Below are 21,741 nucleotides of genomic sequence, written 5' to 3'. Positions count from 1 at the left end.
CCCTTTAATAAGCAAGTTTGTATAAAGAACGTGCAATACGTGATCTCTTAAACACCAACGTACTGACTCTAGTCTCTGTCTCTCTCTGAACTGTCAGTTTTCTTAAAACACGCCCTTTTTAATCTCTTTTGTGTATCCCCTTTCAGGGGCGTGTTCAAACTGTCAATCTTGACAGCTTTTCTAGCCAATGTTATTTGGCCTAGAGTCTCATGTGAACCATTGTCGCTAATCATTGGTTGCTTGCTATTGAGCAGGCGCGGTCTCTCTGCAGTGTTAAGGTGACCTGCGCTCGACACACCTCTCTTGCATATTTGTCAGTCTAACGGAGCCGCTGCAAACATGTCTCTGTCCAACAAGCTGAACCTAGACAAGGTGGATGTGAAGGGGAAGCGGGTGGTGATGAGGTGAGACGACACATTAATAGTTTTTATTGGGCCTGTCTGACACATGTTTTCAGCTTCATTAGTTCATTGCAAATACTTTAGGCATACACTGGTTGATGTCCCTATTAGTAATGTTCTAGTATTAAACGCATTATGGCACGCAACGGTTCAGCAGAGGGAGGATGTTGCTCTGTATAACGTATACAGATTTTTTGGTTGTTATGACGTTAATGAGTTAACCCTCTGGTTAAAATCGGTGGAAATGTTTAGTTTATTGCCATATCCGGAACCTGACACCTGGGGTGCAGATAATTTTAATGTATGAGATCACCTGTAAAGGCTCCCAGCTAGCTGATGGGTGCCATTTTTTTTTCTACATACAAAATGTTATTTATTTGCACGTCTGGCAAAGCAGTAGCATTTGCTCTAGTTTGAACCATAAGCTTTAATTTGAAGTATCTAGGTATTAATAAAATAAAACATTGGCATTAAAAACTCTTATGGGAGCCGAACAGAGATTCTACTCTGAGTGTAAACTGTTAGAAATCAGTTTTTACATTTATTACCCACCCTAGGGTAGTGCTAAGTGTCATGGCTTTTTATTTAAAGGGACATTCTAGTTAATATTTAAATGCACACATAGTTACAGCTTAGAATATATATTTATTTGATATATGCAAGTTTGTAAAAGTGCTGTTTTTTTATTATCACTGTTTTAGTTAACACGTTGCTTTGCATGTGCATTTGAAGCATGGCTAGATATTCTCAGTGCACCAGTGTTTTAAATACCACAGCTGCTCAGATTGCTAGTGGGGCTTGTATTATATCAGCAATTAAGCCATTACCAGATGGTACAAGCACCTTAGGCTCTCTAAACAAATGCTGTTAAAATATGATGGTGCATGATCCATTCTCAAAGGGAGAGTAAATGTAATTTTTTTTTTTTTTTTTTTTTTTTTTTTTTTGTCATTCTGCACATAGTGCAGATTTATGTAATATCTTAGCAACAGCTTTAAAAATCAAGATTTGATAGACTTTAGCTGTCAAAGTTGCACTTACCTGGTCTCCTCTCCAGGATCTTCTGATCAGGTCTTCGGTTTTAAAAGCGCTTAGTGGGCGCACTGTCTAATCACAGCACGCCAGTTTGCACTATAGAACTGAATTAGCACACTCCCTCTCTGGTCTGGTAGTGGGAGCACGATACATTCAGTTCAATAGCGTGATTGGGCATGCTGGGATTAGACATTGTGCCCGCGAAACGCTTTTGAAACAGCAGACCTGATCAGAAGCTCCCGAAAAGACCTGGCAAGTGCAACTTTGACAGCTAAAATCTTTTGATTTTTAAAGCTGTTGCTTAGATAATGTTACATAATTCTGCACACTGTGCAGAGTTATGTAACCTTATTTTTTACATTTACTGTCCCTTCAACTACACTTTTAAATACACTATAGCTTTTACTAGAAGCATTTTTGCTATCAGGTGTCTATTACAAAAATGCTTCTTTTTCTTTCAAAACTGAAATTGCATCTATGTGGATTCTAACCTGGAATGTCCCTTTAAAATAATAAAAATATATTCCTTGTGTAGTATTGCATAAGGCTCTATGGAAAATTATTGACCTACTGCTGTGCAGTATTTCCTTGGATTGATGAAATGAGTTGTGGTTAATATATACAGTACTGGTACCCCAAATGCTTTAACAGTGAAACTCTGTTAAACTTATCTAGCTGTAGCACATACTGCAGCCAAATATAAGTAGTTATCCATTTAAGTGGCCTAAATTTAAAAATCCCACAATGACTTGTTTCCACTTAACAGTGATGCAGTTCAGAAGAATTGAAGGTCACAGATGATGCAGAATATTCTCCAGGGCAAATACTATAAATTACATCTCTGCTTTAACAATTGCAATGCACATGTAAATGAGTCACCACTTGCACAATATTACTTGCTCCTCATAGACCGCTGTATTGCATTTACATTTAGGTTTGTATCCCCATTTTAATTATGTTCCAAGTAGATTTAAGCTCCCCTATAGGCCACCTTATTACATTTAAAAATGGGGTGATTTTGTAGAATGTGTACTGGAGGAGAACTGGAAAAAAAGCCTTTAAAGTCTAAGCGTTTCCAATAAAACTTTACCACACCCCCAATTGGGGAAGTTGTTTAAAACTGCATGTTCTATCTGAAGCAGTAAAGTTACATTTTGAAAATCATGCTGGAGTTAAAAGACTTTCATGACTAACAATTTACAAGTGTAGACAGTCTTTGCATTGACACGTTTTTGTCAGTACTCCTACTGTACTAAGCAGATGCACAGGCATGTCAAATTGTGAGCTAATTTTGCCTAGCATCTCTTTATAGCCTAAAATAGCGCTCCTCACATGGTAGTGTGGGATAGAGATCGGAGCTTGTCATCTTACAACCTGTGCAGTGCAGCTTTCATACTTTAAAGCTTTCTGAGGCAAAACATGTATTATGGCAGATTCAAGTTTAAAATTCTATAATATCAAACACTTGCTCTGTTTTTTTGTTTTGTTTATAGTTTGCATAAAGGGACATTAGTGCAAAATATATGCTTATTTGTTGAGCTGGGTCATGTGACTGCCACAGCTGATAGGACAATGTCCAGTCAGTGGGCCAATCTAAACTAGCAGTTATCTGCGACTTATATGCTATCATGCACTTTTTTTTTTTTTTAAAATACTTAATTCTTGTGCTTTTTTTTATAATTTTAAAGCACATCCCTGTTTCATTCTCCTGTGTATTGGTTGGAAGCTCTTAGTGACTCATAAATTATAAAACACAAAGCTGCCCTTTCTCAGATTACAGATCCTTGGCCCTTTTATATACTAAGCAAGACCATACTGTAAGCTATATTTCTCATGTACTGTTGCTATTTGTGATATTTATTTTTCACAACATTGCTTTTTGTTTTGTTCTGACTTAATTAGTGATTACTTTTTATCTCTGTTCAGCTTTGATTAGGAGAATAAACGATAGCTGAGTCTTGGACAGTGTCTGCTCTTCAGTCAATTAAAGCGACTGTAGTCATGTTTCAAAGAGCATGGAACCAAGGAATTATTTGCATGTACAAGTGGTGACCTATAGGGCATATAGTAATAAAGCTTTGTTATTGCCTCTTGATAGTCTCTTGCTTATGATCTTCTGTTCAGTTAAAGGGACATAACACTTTTTTTTTTCCCCATTTTTTTTAGATAGAACATAACATGTTAAACATTCCAATTTACTTTGTTTTCTTATCCTTATTTGAAAAGCAAAGATGTCTGCAGCACTATGGCAGCAGTTTTGCCAGTGTTATACATTAGCAGGAGCACTATTTCCTGTCATGTAGTGCGTCAGGCATGTGCAAGCTGCCTACCTTGGTATCTTCAATAAATAATAAAATGAGAATGAAATAAATTTGATAATAGAAGTAAATTGGATTTTTTTTTTAAATTGTATTCTCTATCTGAATCATGAGAATGGTTGGTAGCTGGCTTTTCTCAAAGGAAATACATTGCCCAGCTAGTGAATAATGCCCCTAGTGTTTAGTTATGTTGCCCTTTGTGTGTCAAGCACAGATTGAGGACTGCTTTGCATAACATTGAAAATGAAAATTCTGTAACCTAACTTTTTTTCAAAATGCTTTAATCCATTTGATTTGCAGCATTTAGAAAACTTAATTTACATTGTTGGCCCCTCTAGGGAGTGTAGGACGTGCACAAAAGCAAGAGGTGCCTTGTTTGGTTTCATAAAATGGTTGCCGGATGCAGTTTGCTTCAGCTCAAGTGCATAGTGAAGTCTTGTTGTTAATGCCACAAACATCTTTGAATCTTTCTTATTCAGCTTCTAGCTTAGAGACTGTGGTCCAACGACACTCCTAATGCTGGCAAATACCTTCACTTCCTTTCCAGAAGCTGACTCAGTTTAGAATGGCAGATATTCTGTACTGCAGTGTATTGCAGGCATGTTAAAGCCACTCACTAGTCAACTGTCCGTTAATTGCTCTTCTGTGTGTTTGTGTATAACTATAACATTCAGTTTCAAGGGATAGTCTAGTCAAAATTATTCTTTCATGATTCAGATAGAACATGCAAATTTCTAATTTACACTATTTCTTTCATGTAATTAGCAAGAGTCCATGAGCTAGTGACGTATGGGATATACATTCCTACCAGGAGGGGCAAAGTTTCCCAAACCTCAAAATGCCTATAAATACACCCCTCACCACACCCACAAATCAGTTTTACAAACTTTGCCTCCTATGGAGGTGGTGAAGTAAGTTTGTGCTAGATTCTACGTTGATATGCGCTCCGCAGCAGGTTGGAGCCCGGTTTTCCTCTCAGCGTGCAGTGAATGTCAGAGGGATGTGAGGAGAGTATTGCCTGTTTGAATTCAATGATCTCCTTCTACGGGGTCTATTTCATAGGTTCTCTGTTATCGGTCGTAGAGATTCATCTCTTACCTCCCTTTTCAGATTATATATATATATATATATATATATATATATATATATATATATATATAATTGCCTCTGCTGATTTTAGTTTCAGTACTGGTTTGGCTTTCTACAAACATGTAGATGAGTGTCCTGGGGTAAGTAAGTCTTATTTTCTGTGACACTCTAAGCTATGGTTGGGCACTTTTTAATAAAGTTCTAAATATATGTATTCAAACATTTATTTGCCTTGACTCAGGATGTTCAACATTCCTTATTTTCAGACAGTCAGTTTCATATTTGGGATAATGCATTTGAATCAATCATTTTTCTTACCTTAAAAAAATTTTACTTTTTTTCCCTGTGGGCTGTTAGGCTCGCGGGGGCTGAAAATGCTTCATTTTATTACGTCATTCTTGGCGCGGACTTTTTTGGCGCAAAAAATCTTTTCTGTTTCCGGCGTCATACGTGTCGCCGGAAGTTGCGTCATTTTTTTGACGTTCTTTTGCGCCAAAAATGTCGGCGTTCCGGATGTGGCGTCATTTTTAGCGCCAAAAGCATTTAGGCGCCAAATGTGGGCGTCTTATTTGGTGCTAAAAAAATATGGGCGACTCTTTTGTCTCAATTATTTAAGTCTCATTTTTCATTGCTTCTGGTTGCTAGAAGCTTGTTCCTTGGCTTTTTTTCCCATTCCTGAAACTGTCATTTAAGGAATTTGATCAATTTTGCTTTATATGTTGTTTTTTCTCTTACATATTGCAAGATGTCTCACGTTGCATCTGAGTCAGAAGATACTTCAGGAAAATCGCTGTCTGGTGCTGGAACTACCAAAGCTAAGTGTATCTGCTGTAAACTTTTGGTAGCTGTTCCTCCAGCTGTTTGTATTGTCATGACAAACTTGTTAATGCAGATAATATTTCCTTTAGTAAAGTACCATTACCTGTTGCAGTTCCATCAACATCTAATGTTCAGAGTGTTCCTGATAACATAAGAGATTTTGTTTCTGAATCCATCAAGAAGGCTATGTCTGTTATTCCTCCTAGTAAACATAAAAGATCTTTTAAAACTTCTCTTTATACAGATTAATTTTTAAATGAACATCATCATTCTGATTCTAATGACTTCTGGTTCAGAGGATTCTGTCTCAGAGGTTGATGCTGATAAATCTTCATATTTATTTAAAATGGAATTTATTTGTTCTTTACTTAAAGAAGTCCTAATTGCTTTAGAAATTGAGGATTCTGGTCCTCTTGATACTAAATCTAAACGTTTAGATAAGGTCTTTAAATCTCCTGTGGTTATTCCAGAAGTTTTTCCTGTTCCTGGTGCTATTTCTGAAGTAATTTCCAGAGAGTGGAATAATTTGGGTAATTCATTTACTCCTTCTAAACGTTTTAAGCAATTATATCCTGTGCCGTCTGACAGATTAGAATTTTGGGACAAAATCCCTAAAGTTGATGGGGCTATTTCTACCCTTGCTAAACGTACTACTATTCCTACGGCAGATGGTACTTCGTTTAAGGATCATTTAGATGGGAAAATTGAATCCTTTCTAAGAAAAGCTTCTGTGTTCAGGTAATCTTCTTCTTAGACCTGCTATATCATTGGCTGATGTTGCTGCAGCTTCAACTTTTTGGTTGGAAACTTTAGCGCAACAAGTAACAGATCATGATTCTCATAATATTATTATTATTCTTCTTCAACATGCTAATAATTTTATCTGTGATGCCATTTTTGATATTATCAGAGTTGATGTCAGGTTTATGTCTCTAGCTATTTTAGCTAGAAGACCTTTATGGCTTAAAACTTGGAATGCTGATATGTCTTCTAAATCAACTCTACTTTCCCTTTCTTTCCAGGGTAACAAATTATTTGGTTCTCAGTTGGATTCTATTATCTCAACTGTTACTGGGGGGAAAGGAACTTTTTTACCACAGGATAGAAAATTTAAGGGTAAAAACAGGGCTAATAATCGTTTTCGTTCCTTTCGTTTCAACAAAGAACAAAAGCCTGATCCTTCTTCCTCAGGAGCAGTTTCAGTTTGGAAACCATCTCCAGTCTGGAATAAATCCAAGCCTTCTAGAAAAGCAAGCCAGCTTCTAAGTCCACATGAAGGTGCGGCCCTCATTCCAGCTCAGCTGGTAAGGGGGCAGGTTACGTTTTTTCAAAGAAATTTGGATCAATTCTGTTCACAATCTTTGGATTCAGAACATTGTTTCAGAAGGGTACAGAATTGGTTTCAAGATGAGACCTCCTGCAAAGAGATTTTTTTTCTTTCCCGTGTCCCAGTAAATCCAGTGAAAGCTCAAGCATTTCTGAAATGTGTTTCAGATCTAGAGTTGGCTGGAGTAATTATGCCAGTTCCAGTTCTGGAACAGGGGCTGGGGTTTTATTCGAATCTCTTCATTGTTCCAAAGAAGGAGAATTCCTTCAGACCAGTTCTGGATCTAAAAATATTGAATCGTTATGTAAGGATACCAACATTCAAAATGGTAACTGTAAGGACTATCTTGCCTTTTGTTCAGCAAGGGCATTATATGTCCACAATAGATTTACAGGATGCATATCTGCATATTCCGATTCATCCAGATCACTATCAGTTCCTGAGATTCTCTTTCCTGGACAAGCATTATCAGTTTGTGGCTCTGCCGTTTGGCCTAGCTACAGCTCCAAGAATTTTTACAAAAGTTCTCGGTGCCCTTCTGTCTAATCAGAGAACAGGGTATTGTGGTTTTTCCTTATTTGGACGATATCTTGGTACTTGCTCAGTCTTTACATTTAGCAGAATCTCATACGAATCGACTTGTGTTGTTTCTTCAAGATCATGGTTGGAGGATCAATTCACTAAAAAGTTCATTGATTCCTCAGACAAGGGTAACCTTTCTGGGTTTCCAGATAGATTCAGTGTCCATGACTCTATCTTTGACAGACAAGAGGCGTCTAAAATTGATTTCAGCTTGTCGAAACCTTCAGTCACAATCATTCCCTTCGGTAGCCTTATGCATGGAAATTCTAGGTCTTATGACTGCTGCATCGGACGCGATCCCCTTTGCTCGTTTTCACATGCAACCTCTTCAGCTCTGTATGCTGAATCAATGGTGCAGGGATTACACAAAGATATCTCAATTAATATCTTTAAAACAGATTGTACGACACTCTCTGACGTGGTGGACAGATCACCATCGTTTAATTCAGGGGGCTTTTGTTCTTCCGACCTGGACTGTAATTTCAACAGATGCAAGTCTTACAGGTTGGGGAGATTACCGAACAATATTTTGGAACTCCGTGAAATTTTCAGAGCTCTTCAGTCTTGGCCTCTTCTGAAGAGAGAATCGTTCATTTGTTTTCAGACAGACAATGTCACAACTGTGGCATACATCAATCATCAAGGAGGGACTCACAGTCCTCTGGCTATGAAAGAAGTATCTCGAATTTTGGTTTGGGCGGAATCCAGCTCCTGTCTAATCTCTGCGGTTCATATCCCAGGTATAGACAATTGGGAAGCGGATTATCTCAGTCGCCAAACATTGCATCCGGGCGAATGGTCTCTTCACCCAGAGGTATTTCTTCAGATTGTTCAAATGTGGGAACTTCCAGAAATAGATCTGATGGCGTCTCATCTAAACAAGAAACTTCCCAGGTATCTGTCCAGATCCCGGGATCCTCAGGCGGAGGCAGTGGATGCATTATCACTTCCTTGGAAGTATCATCCTGCCTATATCTTTCCGCCTCTAGTTCTCCTTCCAAGAGTAATCTCCAAGATTCTGAAGGAATGCTCGTTTGTTCTGCTGGTAGCTCCGGCATGGCCTCACAGGTTTTGGTATGCGGATCTTGTCCGGATGGCCTCTTGCCAGCCGTGGACTCTTCCGTTAAGACCAGACCTTCTGTCGCAAGGTCCTCTTTTCCATCAGGATCTCAAATCCTTAAATTTAAAGGTATGGAGATTGAACGCTTGATTCTTGGTCAAAGAGGTTTCTCTGACTCTGTGATTAATACTAAGTTACAGGCTCGTAAATCTGTATCTAGAGAGATATTATAGAGTCTGGAAGACTTATATTTCTTGGTATCTTTCTCATCATTTTTCTTGGCATTCTTTTAGAATACCGAGAATTTTAGTTTCTTCAGGATGGTTTAGATAAAGGTTTGTCCGCAAGTTCCTTGAAAGGACGAATCTCTGCTCTTTCTGTTCTTTTTCACAGAAAGATTGCTAATCTTCCTGATATTCATTGTTTTGTACAAGCTTTGGTTCGTATAAAACCTGTCATTAAATCAATTTCTCCTCCTTGGAGTTTGAATTTGGTTCTGGGGGCTCTTCAAGCTCCTCCTTTTGAACCCATGCATTCATTGGACATTAAATTACTTTCTTGGAAAGTTTTGTTCCTTTTGGCGATCTCTTCTGCCAGAAGAGTCTCTGAATTATCTGCTCTTTCTTGTGAGTCTCCTTTTCTGATTTTTCATCAGGATAAGGCGGTGTTGCGAACTTTTCAATTTTTACCTAAGGTTGTGAATTCCAACAACATTAGTAGAGAAATTGTGGTTCCTTCATTATGTCCTAATCCTAAGAATTCTAAGGAGAAATCGTTGCATTCTTTGGATGTTAGAGCTTTGAAATATTATGTTGAAGCTACTAGGTCTTTCCGAAAGACTTCTAGTCTATTTGTTATCTTTTCCGGTTCTAGAAAAGGCCAGAAAGCTTCTGCCATTTCTTTGGCATCTTGGTTGAAATCTTTAATTCATCATGCTTATGTCGAGTCGGGTAAAACTCCGCCTCAAAGGATTACAGCTCATTCTACCAGGTCAGTTTCTACTTCCTGGGCGTTTAGGAATGAAGCTTCGGTTGATCAGATTTGCAAAGCAGCAACTTGGTCCTCTTTGCATACTTTTACTAAATTCTACCATTTTGATGTGTTTTATTCTTCTGAAGCAGTTTTTGGTAGAAAAGTACTTCAGGCAGCGGTTTCAGTTTGAATCTTCTGCTTATGTTTTCATTAAACTTTATTTTGGGTGTGGATTATTTTCAGCAGGAATTGGCTGTCTTTATTTTATCCCTCCCTCTCTAGTGACTCTTGCGTGGAAAGATCCACATCTTGGGTAGTCATTGTCCCATACGTCACTAGCTCATGGACTCTTGCTAATTACATGAAAGAAGACATAATTTATGTAAGAACTTACCTGATAAATTCATTTCTTTCATATTAGCAAGAGTCCATGAGGCGGTGGTGGTTATGATTTTTTTGTATAAAGCACAACTATTCCAATTCCTTATTTTTTATGCTTTCGCACTTTTTTCTTATCACCCCACTTCTTGGCTATTCGTTAAACTGATTTGTGGGTGTGGTGAGGGATTTGGGAAACTTTGCCCCTCCTGGTAGGAATGTATATCCCATACGTCACTAGCTCATGGACTTGCTAATATGAAAGAAATGAATTTATCAGGTAAGTTCTTACATAAATTATGTTTTTTGGTTCAGCACCTGGGTATTGCTTGCTGATTGGTGGCTAAAAGTAGCCATTTTAGCAGGGACAAAATTGCGATTTATTAATTGTTAAATGTTTTTTTTTGTTTTGTTTTTTTCTTCTGACCTCATCAGAAGTAACTCGTACACCCTGGAGCATTATGGGAGATATTTGCTAAACATTTGGCTGTGTTGTCTGTGTTTTTGTTATTTGAATGTGTTACTGTGGCCGACTAGAATCACAATGTAATACAAGATATGGCTGGCATGCTGTAAACTAACTGCAGTCTCAAAAGAGAGCTTACATCCTACCCATCTGTTAATCATAAGACATAATGGTCAAAATTTGAAATTTGAGTAATTGCTTAGTGTATACATTTTTGACTAAAAGCATTTTTTGCAATAAATTTGTATTGGCAACAAATTGCATAGAAATCTATTACTGTTTCAGTGGTCTACACACACATGGCCTGTGCATAATCCTTCACAATAATATAAAAAGAAATTCCTGAGGAGGAAAAAACTTAAGAGGATGCGCTTGGAACACAGGTTATCAAAGTGGGACCTACCACTTTATGATTGGGTTTGTACCCGTATGCATAAAAAAAAAAAAAAAAAAAAAAAATTATTTTTTTTTATAAACAGCACAGTGTTTGGTATGTGTAAAAAATTATAATAATGACGAAAATAAATTGTGTGTAAAACAAGTGCTCAGGACAATTTGTGTATAATATTAGTGATACATTGAAATAATCAGATATCACAGATAAACAATGATATTTGTGGCGATTAGTAAAATATATAAAAAAAGTACTTATCAATGTCCCAAAAATTGCTGTGATGTAAAAAATAAGTGTCCAATCCTAATATGTGAACAGTGATGTGTTCAGGTGTTTGGCGTGCTCCTCTTGTGTCCCGCGGTGCGATGGGTCAGGGTGTCTAGAATGGAAGATAAACAAGGGGCGCCAACATAGTGTGAATCGTTCAAACAACAAATATAAAAGTGATGTGCAAAAAACTACTCACAAGGAAAGTGGCACCTTAAATGAATAAGGTGCGATAAAGCAGGCTGACATTCAAATTCCAGCAGTCAGTACGCTGGAGGTCTCACCCAGAGGACCTGTGGAATCCAGATAGGCGTCTAGAAAGTAGCACCCACGTTTTTCAGGGCCAATGGCCGGACCAGGTGAGCTGCAAGCTGATAGGTGTTCTCCTGCTGCACTCACGCCACCGAGACTTTTCTCCAAAAACGACAGTGTCAGTGTATGAAAGGTTCCGTGGTAAAAGTCCTGTTTCAAAAACAAGTGGATCGTGGAAAGAAGCAAAAATACCGGGTCGTGGTATAAAACAAACAGTATTTATTTTGCAACGCGTTTCTCAGTCTATTCCAGACCGTTTCATCAGGCATAATCATAGTTAACAATAGAGATCTATTTAAACCCACAGTGACCCGGAATTGAAACAAAAGGTCAACTCTATTAACAATGTTGCAATTGCAAAAACATTTAACTTTTGATACATTGTATAAATTGGTTTGAACAATTGTGACCACACAGATAACACTTAAATAAAAAGTATATAAAAAACCCTAATCGCAATTACCAAATATATCTGGAAAAAAATAAAATATCTCATAGTAAACTGGACATATATTAACATGTGTGTATATGTATATCTCATCTCCTGGTTGGATTCGAACCCAGGACCTAATGTGTGCTAGGCAATGGAAAAATCAAAAGGATACCTTTATGTCTTGTTTGAATTTCTTGCAAAAAGGATTAGTATTGATACAAAATATATAAATTGATCTACATGTCTCACAATGTCTAGAAGATAATCTTATTTGGTCTTTTTAATAAATGACTCTAATTTTTAAAACCAAACTAAAAGGAATTTTCTTATAAATATAAAACTAAAAAAGAAATGTTCGTGACAAATGCTTACTATAAATAAGTGACATATAAAAATTGTAAAAAATATATATGTATATATATATTTTATTTTATGGCTCCACTGGACTTGAACTTGGGACCTTCTGTATGTTAAGCGAGCATGAAATTGATAAGGCTATCTTGAAGGGCTATTTTTATGTTATATATTGGAGCAGAAATATGTTAGGAATTATGTGATTAATAATATGTATATATATATTTGGAACTCCACTGGACTCGAACTTGGGACCTTTTGTATGTTAGGCGAACAAGAAATTGGTAAAGCTATCTTGAAAGTTTATGTTATATATTGGGGCGGAAATATATTTGGGAATTATGTTATTAATTGTTTCCAATCATATACAACAACCAAATAGACTAAAAAGTGTATCCAGAATGTATATAAACAATTGTAGGTGTATGTATTGATGAATAATCAAACATTCAAAAAGATGAAATGTGCAAAATAGTGTATCGTAGAAAATAATATAAATCAGGTATGTAAAATATAATATAATATGAAACTATATAGGTGCTTGGACTATTAGGTTTAGAACCGGATAGACAAGTGCATACATATACACAACTATGTGGACATGCTCATCATGGGCATATACACATAAATATAAGTGTATGGAAACATAACATATTCTATATGTGTCTAAATTGCATTAATGCAATATATTATTGAAGACTGACAAAGAAGAGAAAAAGAAATAAGAGAGATATAATGTAGTGGTATCAACATATGGTAGTGTTTGTTAATGTATATCAAAAAATATAAGAAAATATGATGTACTAGACCCTAAAAGCTAAATCTCATATTAGATATAAATGTAACCTGTATAAAAGTGATAATTTATGTGAAGGCTGCCAAATCTACATTGGCGTTTAAGCCTAATGGATACAAGGTTTTGAGTTTGTGTATCCAATATGTTTCTAATTGCCTGAGTTTAATCAGACGATCATAATCTGTGGAAGGTGGTACATGATCAATAGGGATAATTTTATAGATATCTGAACTCCCGTCGTGTATCGTTTCACAATGGTTGGGGACACTATGGTTGGTTTTAGTTTTTTTACAATTTTTACAATTTCGATGATGTTCACCCCAACGGGTACGGAGATTTCTAATAGTGCGCCCTACATACTGGACGCCACAAATACAATTAAGGAGATACACTATATATTTAGATTCGCAATTGAGACGATGTGTGATTTGATAAGTTAAACCAGTAATATTGGATTTAAAAGATTTTTGTGAAATTGTAAATTTGCACATGTTGCAACCTCTTTTGCCACATTTAAATGATCCATGGGAAGCTAAAAAGTTTAAAGTTTTGGTTTGTTTATTGGACCGAAATTGGCAATGTTTTACTCTTTTACTGGGGGCTAATTGATTCCTTAAAGTGGGAGCTCGTCTATATACAATTTTGGGTTTTTCACCGACTATATCTTTAAGGAAAGGATCCTTTTGGATAATGTTCCAATGTTTATGTAGTATGTTTCGAATTTTGTAGTGGTTGTTATTGTATTGTGTAATGAAAAGTGGTTCACAAACAACGTTGTTTGTGGATTTCTTTTTGGTTTGATTGTTGGTGCTATTTTGGACTTTTTCAAAGATTAATTCTCTATCTAGATTGCGTGCTTTTTTAAGACATTGATTTAGTAGATCTATAGGATAACCTTTGTCTACAAAGCGTTGGTAAAGAACCTTGCTTTGAATGTCAAAAGATTCTAAATTGGAGCAATTCCTGCGTATTCTCTTAAATTGGCTGTATGGGATGTTTCTTTTCCACCCTATATGGTGGTTACTAGAGAAGTCTAGATAGCTGTTGCTATCGACTTTTTTGAAAAAAGTCTGAGAAATGATGTTACCTTGATTATCCCAACTTAGTAATAGATCCAAGAATTCTATTGAAGATTTTTGTATATTAGCTGTGAAGGTTAAACCCATCTGATTCTGATTTAAATGTTCTATTAGTGTGTTAGCTAGCTCGTGGCTCCCTCTTAAAATAAAAATCAGGTCATCTATATAGCGGCCATAGTATACCAGGTTCGCCCAAAAGCTTGAGGAATAAATATATATATATATATGAGCATGTCCACATAGTTGTGTATATGTATGCACTTGTCTATCCGGTTCTAAACCTAATAGTCCAAGCACCTATATAGTTTCATATTATATTATATTTTACATACCTGATTTATATTATTTTCTACGATACACTATTTTGCACATTTCATCTTTTTGAATGTTTGATTATTCATCAATACATACACCTACAATTGTTTATATACATTCTGGATACACTTTTTAGTCTATTTGGTTGTTGTATATGATTGGAAACAATTAATAACATAATTCCCAAATATATTTCCGCCCCAATATATAACATAAACTTTCAAGATAGCTTTACCAATTTCTTGTTCGCCTAACATACAAAAGGTCCCAAGTTCGAGTCCAGTGGAGTTCCAAATATATATATACATATTATTAATCACATAATTCCTAACATATTTCTGCTCCAATATATAACATAAAAATAGCCCTTCAAGATAGCCTTATCAATTTCATGCTCGCTTAACATACAGAAGGTCCCAAGTTCAAGTCCAGTGGAGCCATAAAATAAAATATATATATACATATATATTTTTTACAATTTTTATATGTCACTTATTTATAGTAAGCATTTGTCACGAACATTTCTTTTTTAGTTTTATATTTATAAGAAAATTCCTTTTAGTTTGGTTTTAAAAATTAGAGTCATTTATTAAAAAGACCAAATAAGATTATCTTCTAGACATTGTGAGACATGTAGATCAATTTATATATTTTGTATCAATACTAATCCTTTTTGCAAGAAATTCAAACAAGACATAAAGGTATCCTTTTGATTTTTCCATTGCCTAGCACACATTAGGTCCTGGGTTCGAATCCAACCAGGAGATGAGATATACATATACACACATGTTAATATATGTCCAGTTTACTATGAGATATTTTATTTTTTTCCAGATATATTTGGTAATTGCGATTAGGGTTTTTTATATACTTTTTATTTAAGTGTTATCTGTGTGGTCACAATTGTTCAAACCAATTTATACAATGTATCAAAAGTTAAATGTTTTTGCAATTGCAACATTGTTAATAGAGTTGACCTTTTGTTTCAATTCCGGGTCACTGTGGGTTTAAATAGATCTCTATTGTTAACTATGATTATGCCTGATGAAACGGTCTGGAATAGACTGAGAAACGCGTTGCAAAATAAATACTGTTTGTTTTATACCACGACCCGGTATTTTTGCTTCTTTCCACGATCCACTTGTTTTTGAAACAGGACTTTTACCACGGAACCTTTCATACACTGACACTGTCGTTTTTGGAGAAAAGTCTCGGTGGCGTGAGTGCAGCAGGAGAACACCTATCAGCTTGCAGCTCACCTGGTCCGGCCATTGGCCCTGAAAAACGTGGGTGCTACTTTCTAGACGCCTATCTGGATTCCACAGGTCCTCTGGGTGAGACCTCCAGCGTACTGACTGCTGGAATTTGAATGTCAGCCTGCTTTATCGCACCTTATTCATTTAAGGTGCCACTTTCCTTGTGAGTAGTTTTTTGCACATCACTTTTATATTTGTTGTTTGAACGATTCACACTATGTTGGCGCCCCTTGTTTATCTTCCATAATCCTTCACACACCACTTACAGACTGGATTGAATTGGCAGTGCTATGTATGAATCACTAACACAATTCACACCACTGCTTGCTGTTGGAGCGCTTCTCTATTTATTTATGCAAATTATGACATTTTGGGAAGTCTCCCTAAGTGGGATGTGGGAATCCAGACGTGGACCTGTTGCTCAGTGTGCCTAGAGGGATATGGCTGCACCTCACTGACGAGGCCTACAATAGGCCGAAATGTACGTCTGGGGTTTTGCTGTTTCTCTCGTTCAGAGAGGGAATGCCTGGTATTTCGGGACTGCACTGTTAAGTCAGGATCAGACTGATGTACTACAGGAAAGTTCTTCTCTGTGAAAGGCACATGTTGAGCAAAAAGAGGCTGCTTCTAGGGTGATAACTAGCCATAGAACAAGCTATTATGTATGTTCCCAGGTTGATCGCTTCTCTCCTTTTTATTTAAGGAGCTGGTATAGTGTTTTAATGAGGGCATGAGCAGCATATGTGAGTATGCCTTTAGACACAGTGATAGCTTTTACTAAACACTTTTGCCAATACATACGTAGTGCAATTTAAAAAAAAAAAAAAATTCTACTTTCAAAGCAAATTCACTCATGCTTTGTACATAATTGTGAATGAATGTAGAACTCCAGGGTCAGCAGGTGGATCGATTAAAATACTTTATTTTTTCCCATTTTTTTTTTTAAGATGTGTATCTAATATTGGAGATATTTTTTTATTTTTTTTCCTAGGGTTGATTTCAATGTCCCCATGAAAAATAACCAGATTACAAACAATCAGAGGTAAGTGTTTTACTGAATCTTTAACCTTTTCACTTCTAAGACATTACACACTCCTATGCTGATGTAATTTAGTTTCCTGAAACAATAGATTTAAGCTTAATTTGGGTGCTTTTTTTTTTTTTTTTTTTTTTTAAATCTGTATTACAGCACTTTTAAAAATTGAACTAGTTTGATATGACTGTTAGCTCTCAAAGCCTGCAGAGTCTTATCTGAATGGTGGCTATGCGTAATGTAACAACTTTGCAATACTTTCATTATTTTCCCTGCTTTTATGTAATTAAACTCTGAAAATGGTTCTCAGGTCTTGAAATACTCTAACTTCTTAAGGCTAGCTCTGCCACATAACCTTCCCTATAAGGCTTTAACTGATAACCCCCAATACAAAACATGCTGTGCCCTTGCACAAACTGCAGCATGTCTGCAGAAAGAACAATGCTGCTAATCGGGCTGTTCAAAAAACTTTTCTCTGGCTGTGCTATGCAAGTGTTAAAAAAAGCAGACTTGTGACAGGCTCAAGGATTTTATTTAAACCCTGCCTTTCCTGGTCTGCAAAGCTGTGACTTCTAAATGCAAAACATCATTGGGAGCAATGCACCCTTTTTGTTTTACTACATTTGTGCCTTCTAATTAACCCCTTCTAGCCAGGGCTAAGTGTTTAACATTGAAACAAAGTTCAGATTGTAAACACTTCCTTTAAAGATAAAATCACACTATCATGGGGGACTGCCTATGATGCTAGGCACGTACCCCAGTTAGCATTCCCACTCTGAAAGCGCAGGATGCCAGATCGGTTAGGACGTTCCATGCCATCCTTTCAGCATGAAAGCCCATTGCTATTGGGATGTTCTCTCCTAATGGGGTTAAAGGGGTTAAGTAATGTTTTACCAAGAGCAAAGGAAACTAGTTTATTCAGTAGACATTTTTATAAACATACATTTTCATCTGCTGCAATATATTATACAATTTTTAAAAATTGCTTTTTTTTCTCCAGTTAATCAACTCATTGTATTTGAGCTGGTTCTTTAGTGTAACTACCTAATTATAAAATTTCTTTTCAAAATGACCAGCAGATTTTTTTTTTTTTTTTTTTTTAACTTCTTTCAGGAGGTGGAAAATAAGTTCTGCCTCAGGGCTGATAACTTCAAAACAATGCAATTAATGGGGTAGTGTACTGTAAACATTTCTCCCCTTCAATGTGTTTCCAATGCTCGTTTTTTTTTATCTGCTGGAGTAAAGTAAATTTAGATTTTTTTTTTTTTTTTAAGCTTGGTTTTGTCATTTGGAATTGCTGCTTTTGTCTGTATCCCCATATGTACTGAAAACTTAAAATAAGTATTGGCTGTATAAAAGCCAGGTAAACGGCCAGCAAAATAAATTAAAACTCCTAAATTGAGGTAGGAAAGATGAGCTCTAAAATGTTCTTAGCATAGAGCTTTAATATAAGGAAGCAGTTGTGTGTATTTAAAAATAGGTTTATTTTTGTGTATGAATTAGATACTTTTGCTCTGAAAAACCCAAGAGCCATTACCCCATACATGTTACGCTCTACTATCCCTTTAATGTGCCTGCAATTGGTATGACAAAAAATATAATAAGTAATTGGAAATCCAAAATTAAACTTAAATTGACAGGCTAGAGTATAAAATTATAAAACAACTTCAATTTACTCATGTTATCATTTTTTTTGTTTAGTTCCCTTTGTTAGAGTAATCAAAGGTGAGCTCAGAGCGTACATGCGTCTATAGCCATCTGGCAGCATTTGCAACACTGTTTATTGCATTGTTATACGCTGCTTCTAAAGACACAGGCACACTCCTATCAACGTACATTTTAAAGTATAACAAGAGTTGAGCAAATTTTGATAAAGTAAATTGGAAAGTTTTCATTTTGACTTTACTGCCTTTTTAAGGGGAAACTCCTTTTTTCAATACACTGTCCCTTTTAATACTAAGAATTCCAAAAGAGTTGTAGGAGGTGAATGCAGGCTGCACAACTTGGTTTAGTAAAAAATAAAAATAAGTTGTATTCAATCATTTAAAATTGTTACAAGCACAGATACAAGTGTTACCCAAACACACAGGGGAAAAAAAGACTGCCTTCCGACGCGTTTCCTGCTCAAACTGAGCACTTCATCAGGGATCTTTTAATACTAGCCTTATGACCATGACTAGCTGCTTTGTCTGCAGACTCAAGGCCAGGATGGCTCCTCCAGATAAGACAAGTGGTTGGAGTTTGGCAGTGAAAACCCAATTGCAGAATTCAAGATGCTAATTTGTTTTATGATCTTTAATCTTGTGATCTATAGCTCAGGAGAAGGGACTTATTAAACTCCCTTTCTTCAATAACTAAAGTGTGTGCCCCCAAAATACTTAATTTCCATCATTAGTGTGCCAAATTGTTGCCTTGTTCTTTTGGCTAAACATTGTGTATTTCAGGATTAAAGCTGCTGTCCCGAGCATCCAGCACTGCATAGATCATGGTGCTAAATCTGTAGTTCTCATGAGCCATTTGGGCAGACCTGATGGTGTCCCCATGCCTGACAAGTATTCCCTGGCTCCAGTGGCTGAGGAACTCAAAGTGTTGATGAAGAGGTAAGTGTGGTCATACTGAACAAGATAATGGAAGGGACCATGTCAATGATTTTGCAGCAAAGAATTTGGTTTAATGTTCTTTGGGTAACTTGCCCTTAACACAAACACTGAGTCACTTGATAGGGATGCAGCATATATGTAAAATATCACACAAACCTCTTTATCCAAAAAATGGGAAGTAGGTTACCTCAAAATGTAGTCGGTGACATCCTATTGCAGTGTTCTCCCCAGGACCTATTAAATTATTTATGGCAAACTATTCAACCCACAAATTAACTGGTTACTTAAAATTATGCAAACATTTTTAAAGTATTGGAAATAATTAATTTGCCCCCATACTGCCATTTCATACCACCCAGCTGGCAGCTAACACTTTCTGTGGAGATCTGTTGTAAAAGGTCTTTAAGCATCCAAAATCGAAGCTTGTCCCAGGACTTGAAAGGGAGTGTGCACCTGGTATCTGCAGGCACTGTCACTTTTCTATTTCAGTTGAAGGAAGTTTTTTATTACAAAATACATTGATCACTGTAAAATCCCACAAGATCACAAAGCCGTGTGAAATCAGCACTGATGCTGCTGATTATTTTAGTTGTCTGCATGGTAAAAGCAGAATAGTAATTCACATAGCAGGTCTGGTAGTTTATATATTTTTTTTTTCAATGGATACCTGGATTTTCTTAAATTCCTGCATCAGGAACAATTCAGCATACCCCTTGGTTTTAAACAATAGTGTTCAATTCACCTAATATAATATGGAAAATAACAAATGGTTGAAAATTTGCTGTACAGGGGATGCAAGTAATATCATAATACCATGAAATGTGAGGGTGGAATGATTTTTATGTATGTGATTTAAGTGCTGTGGTCTCTTTATAGTGGGACCTATGGCAGTAATAAAGCTTTATAACTTAATGAAAATCCTTCACCCACTTAACTGCATTTCTCCTTATGCATAGGGAGATTGTGTTCCTGAAGGACTGTGTAGGTGCAGAGGTAGAAGCTGCCTGTGCTGATCCAGCTCCTGGGACTGTCCTGCTTCTGGAGAACCTTAGATTTCATGTGGAAGAGGAGGGAAAGGGCAAAGATGCTGCTGGGAACAAGGTTACATACTTAATATTGCAATGTGGTTTGTTTAGCTGTCAGCTTGCTACTAGTTAGTTCCCCCTCTTTAGTATATGTAATACAACTTCAGTTTTTGAATCTGGGATCACAGCCAAACTGCAGGGTAAATCTAGCCCCATGAGTTTGACCTTTAGACATTTTCCCAAAGGTCAGAAAGGCAGATATTTTTAGCAGGTCTAACCTTATTTGACATACTGCCCTTGAAGCACTTCACCTACTGTAAATGCTGTCCTATATTTAGTTGACCTTTATTTTACAGCTCAAATAGAAGATGTATAATGAGACAATCCATTACTGTATTGCACCGGGTTTCCTTTGTATTTTTTACTCCCCTCCCCCTCATGTAAATGTATTTTTAAGGATTTGTAAGTATGCAGTGGAGATTAATCTACAAAGAACAATGAAGCATGGACACCAAATGAATCTTGTTATACATGATCCTTCTATAGTATCTTGTACACTGGGGTCTTTTAGTGCAGTGTTTATTTGTACTACTCAAATGTCCGGTCTATTTCCATGTCAGGGCCTTTGTCAGTTTGAAACAACCACACACGCATTGTGTAACACAGGGTCTGATAAATCAGTGAGCCCCCAACAATTGGGACTGGTGCCAGGATTTGAGTACTAATTTGACCTATTTTGCCTTCTGCCCTACTACTATAGGCAAAGGGAAATTTTAACCCCTTAAGGACCTGCACCATACCTTGTACGGCGGCTGGTGTCCTTTGCTGTTAGAGCTCCTGTTGGCGCAGCTGTGTTATTTCTGAATCCCTCAGGAGTGAGGCAGAGTATAATAACTAGCAATTGCAGGGACAGGGTATCCCTTTGATCCCATGCCTGTCAGTAGGGTGATTCTATTCACGAGATACACTGCGCTAGGCAAGCAGCAACTGTTCAAAATGAAACAATTACTGACAAACTCAGTGATTATATACTTGAAAGGACATTGTACACTAGATATTTTTTTTTCTTTGCATAAATTTTTTGTAGATCCATTTATATAGCCTAGCCTGTCTGGGAGGTGTTTTTGTAAAGGTAACATTTTGCATATTTTTTAAGTAACATTCTACTGATTTTCACTCCTAACCAAGCCCCAAAGTTTTAGATGTATAAGGACTTGAGATTGCTTTTGTTTATATAGTGAGTCCTTTCATATGAAGGGGAGGTTCTGGCGATTCAGGCGAGCATACAATTTTAAATAGCTTTTAGAATGTACTATCAATTTTTTTTTTTTTTTTTTTTTTAAATTTGTCATCCCATAGTATTGATATAGGCCCATTATGGTATATTTCATGCCACCATTTCACCGCCAAATGCGCTCATATTTTTTTTT

At 36.5% G+C, this 21,741-nt stretch overlaps 1 protein-coding gene across 1 annotated transcript in view; it reads left to right on the top strand.

Annotated features, from left to right (window-relative positions):
• Positions 1 to 297: 297 nt before the first annotated feature.
• LOC128645961 (phosphoglycerate kinase) overlaps positions 298 to 21,741 on the top strand; it is a 34,175-nt gene continuing 12,731 nt past the window's right edge. Inside the window, exons 1-4 of the mRNA XM_053699328.1 lie at positions 298 to 404; positions 16,645 to 16,695; positions 19,131 to 19,286; positions 20,243 to 20,387. Coding sequence (XP_053555303.1) covers positions 340 to 404; positions 16,645 to 16,695; positions 19,131 to 19,286; positions 20,243 to 20,387 — 417 coding nt within the window. The 5' untranslated portion in view covers positions 298 to 339. The remainder of the gene's footprint in view (positions 405 to 16,644; positions 16,696 to 19,130; positions 19,287 to 20,242; positions 20,388 to 21,741) is intronic.

This window comes from Bombina bombina, chromosome 1 (assembly GCF_027579735.1).
Source record: "Bombina bombina isolate aBomBom1 chromosome 1, aBomBom1.pri, whole genome shotgun sequence".
Lineage (NCBI taxonomy): Eukaryota > Metazoa > Chordata > Amphibia > Anura > Bombinatoridae > Bombina > Bombina bombina.
This window is presented reverse-complemented; position numbering and strand designations above follow the sequence as displayed.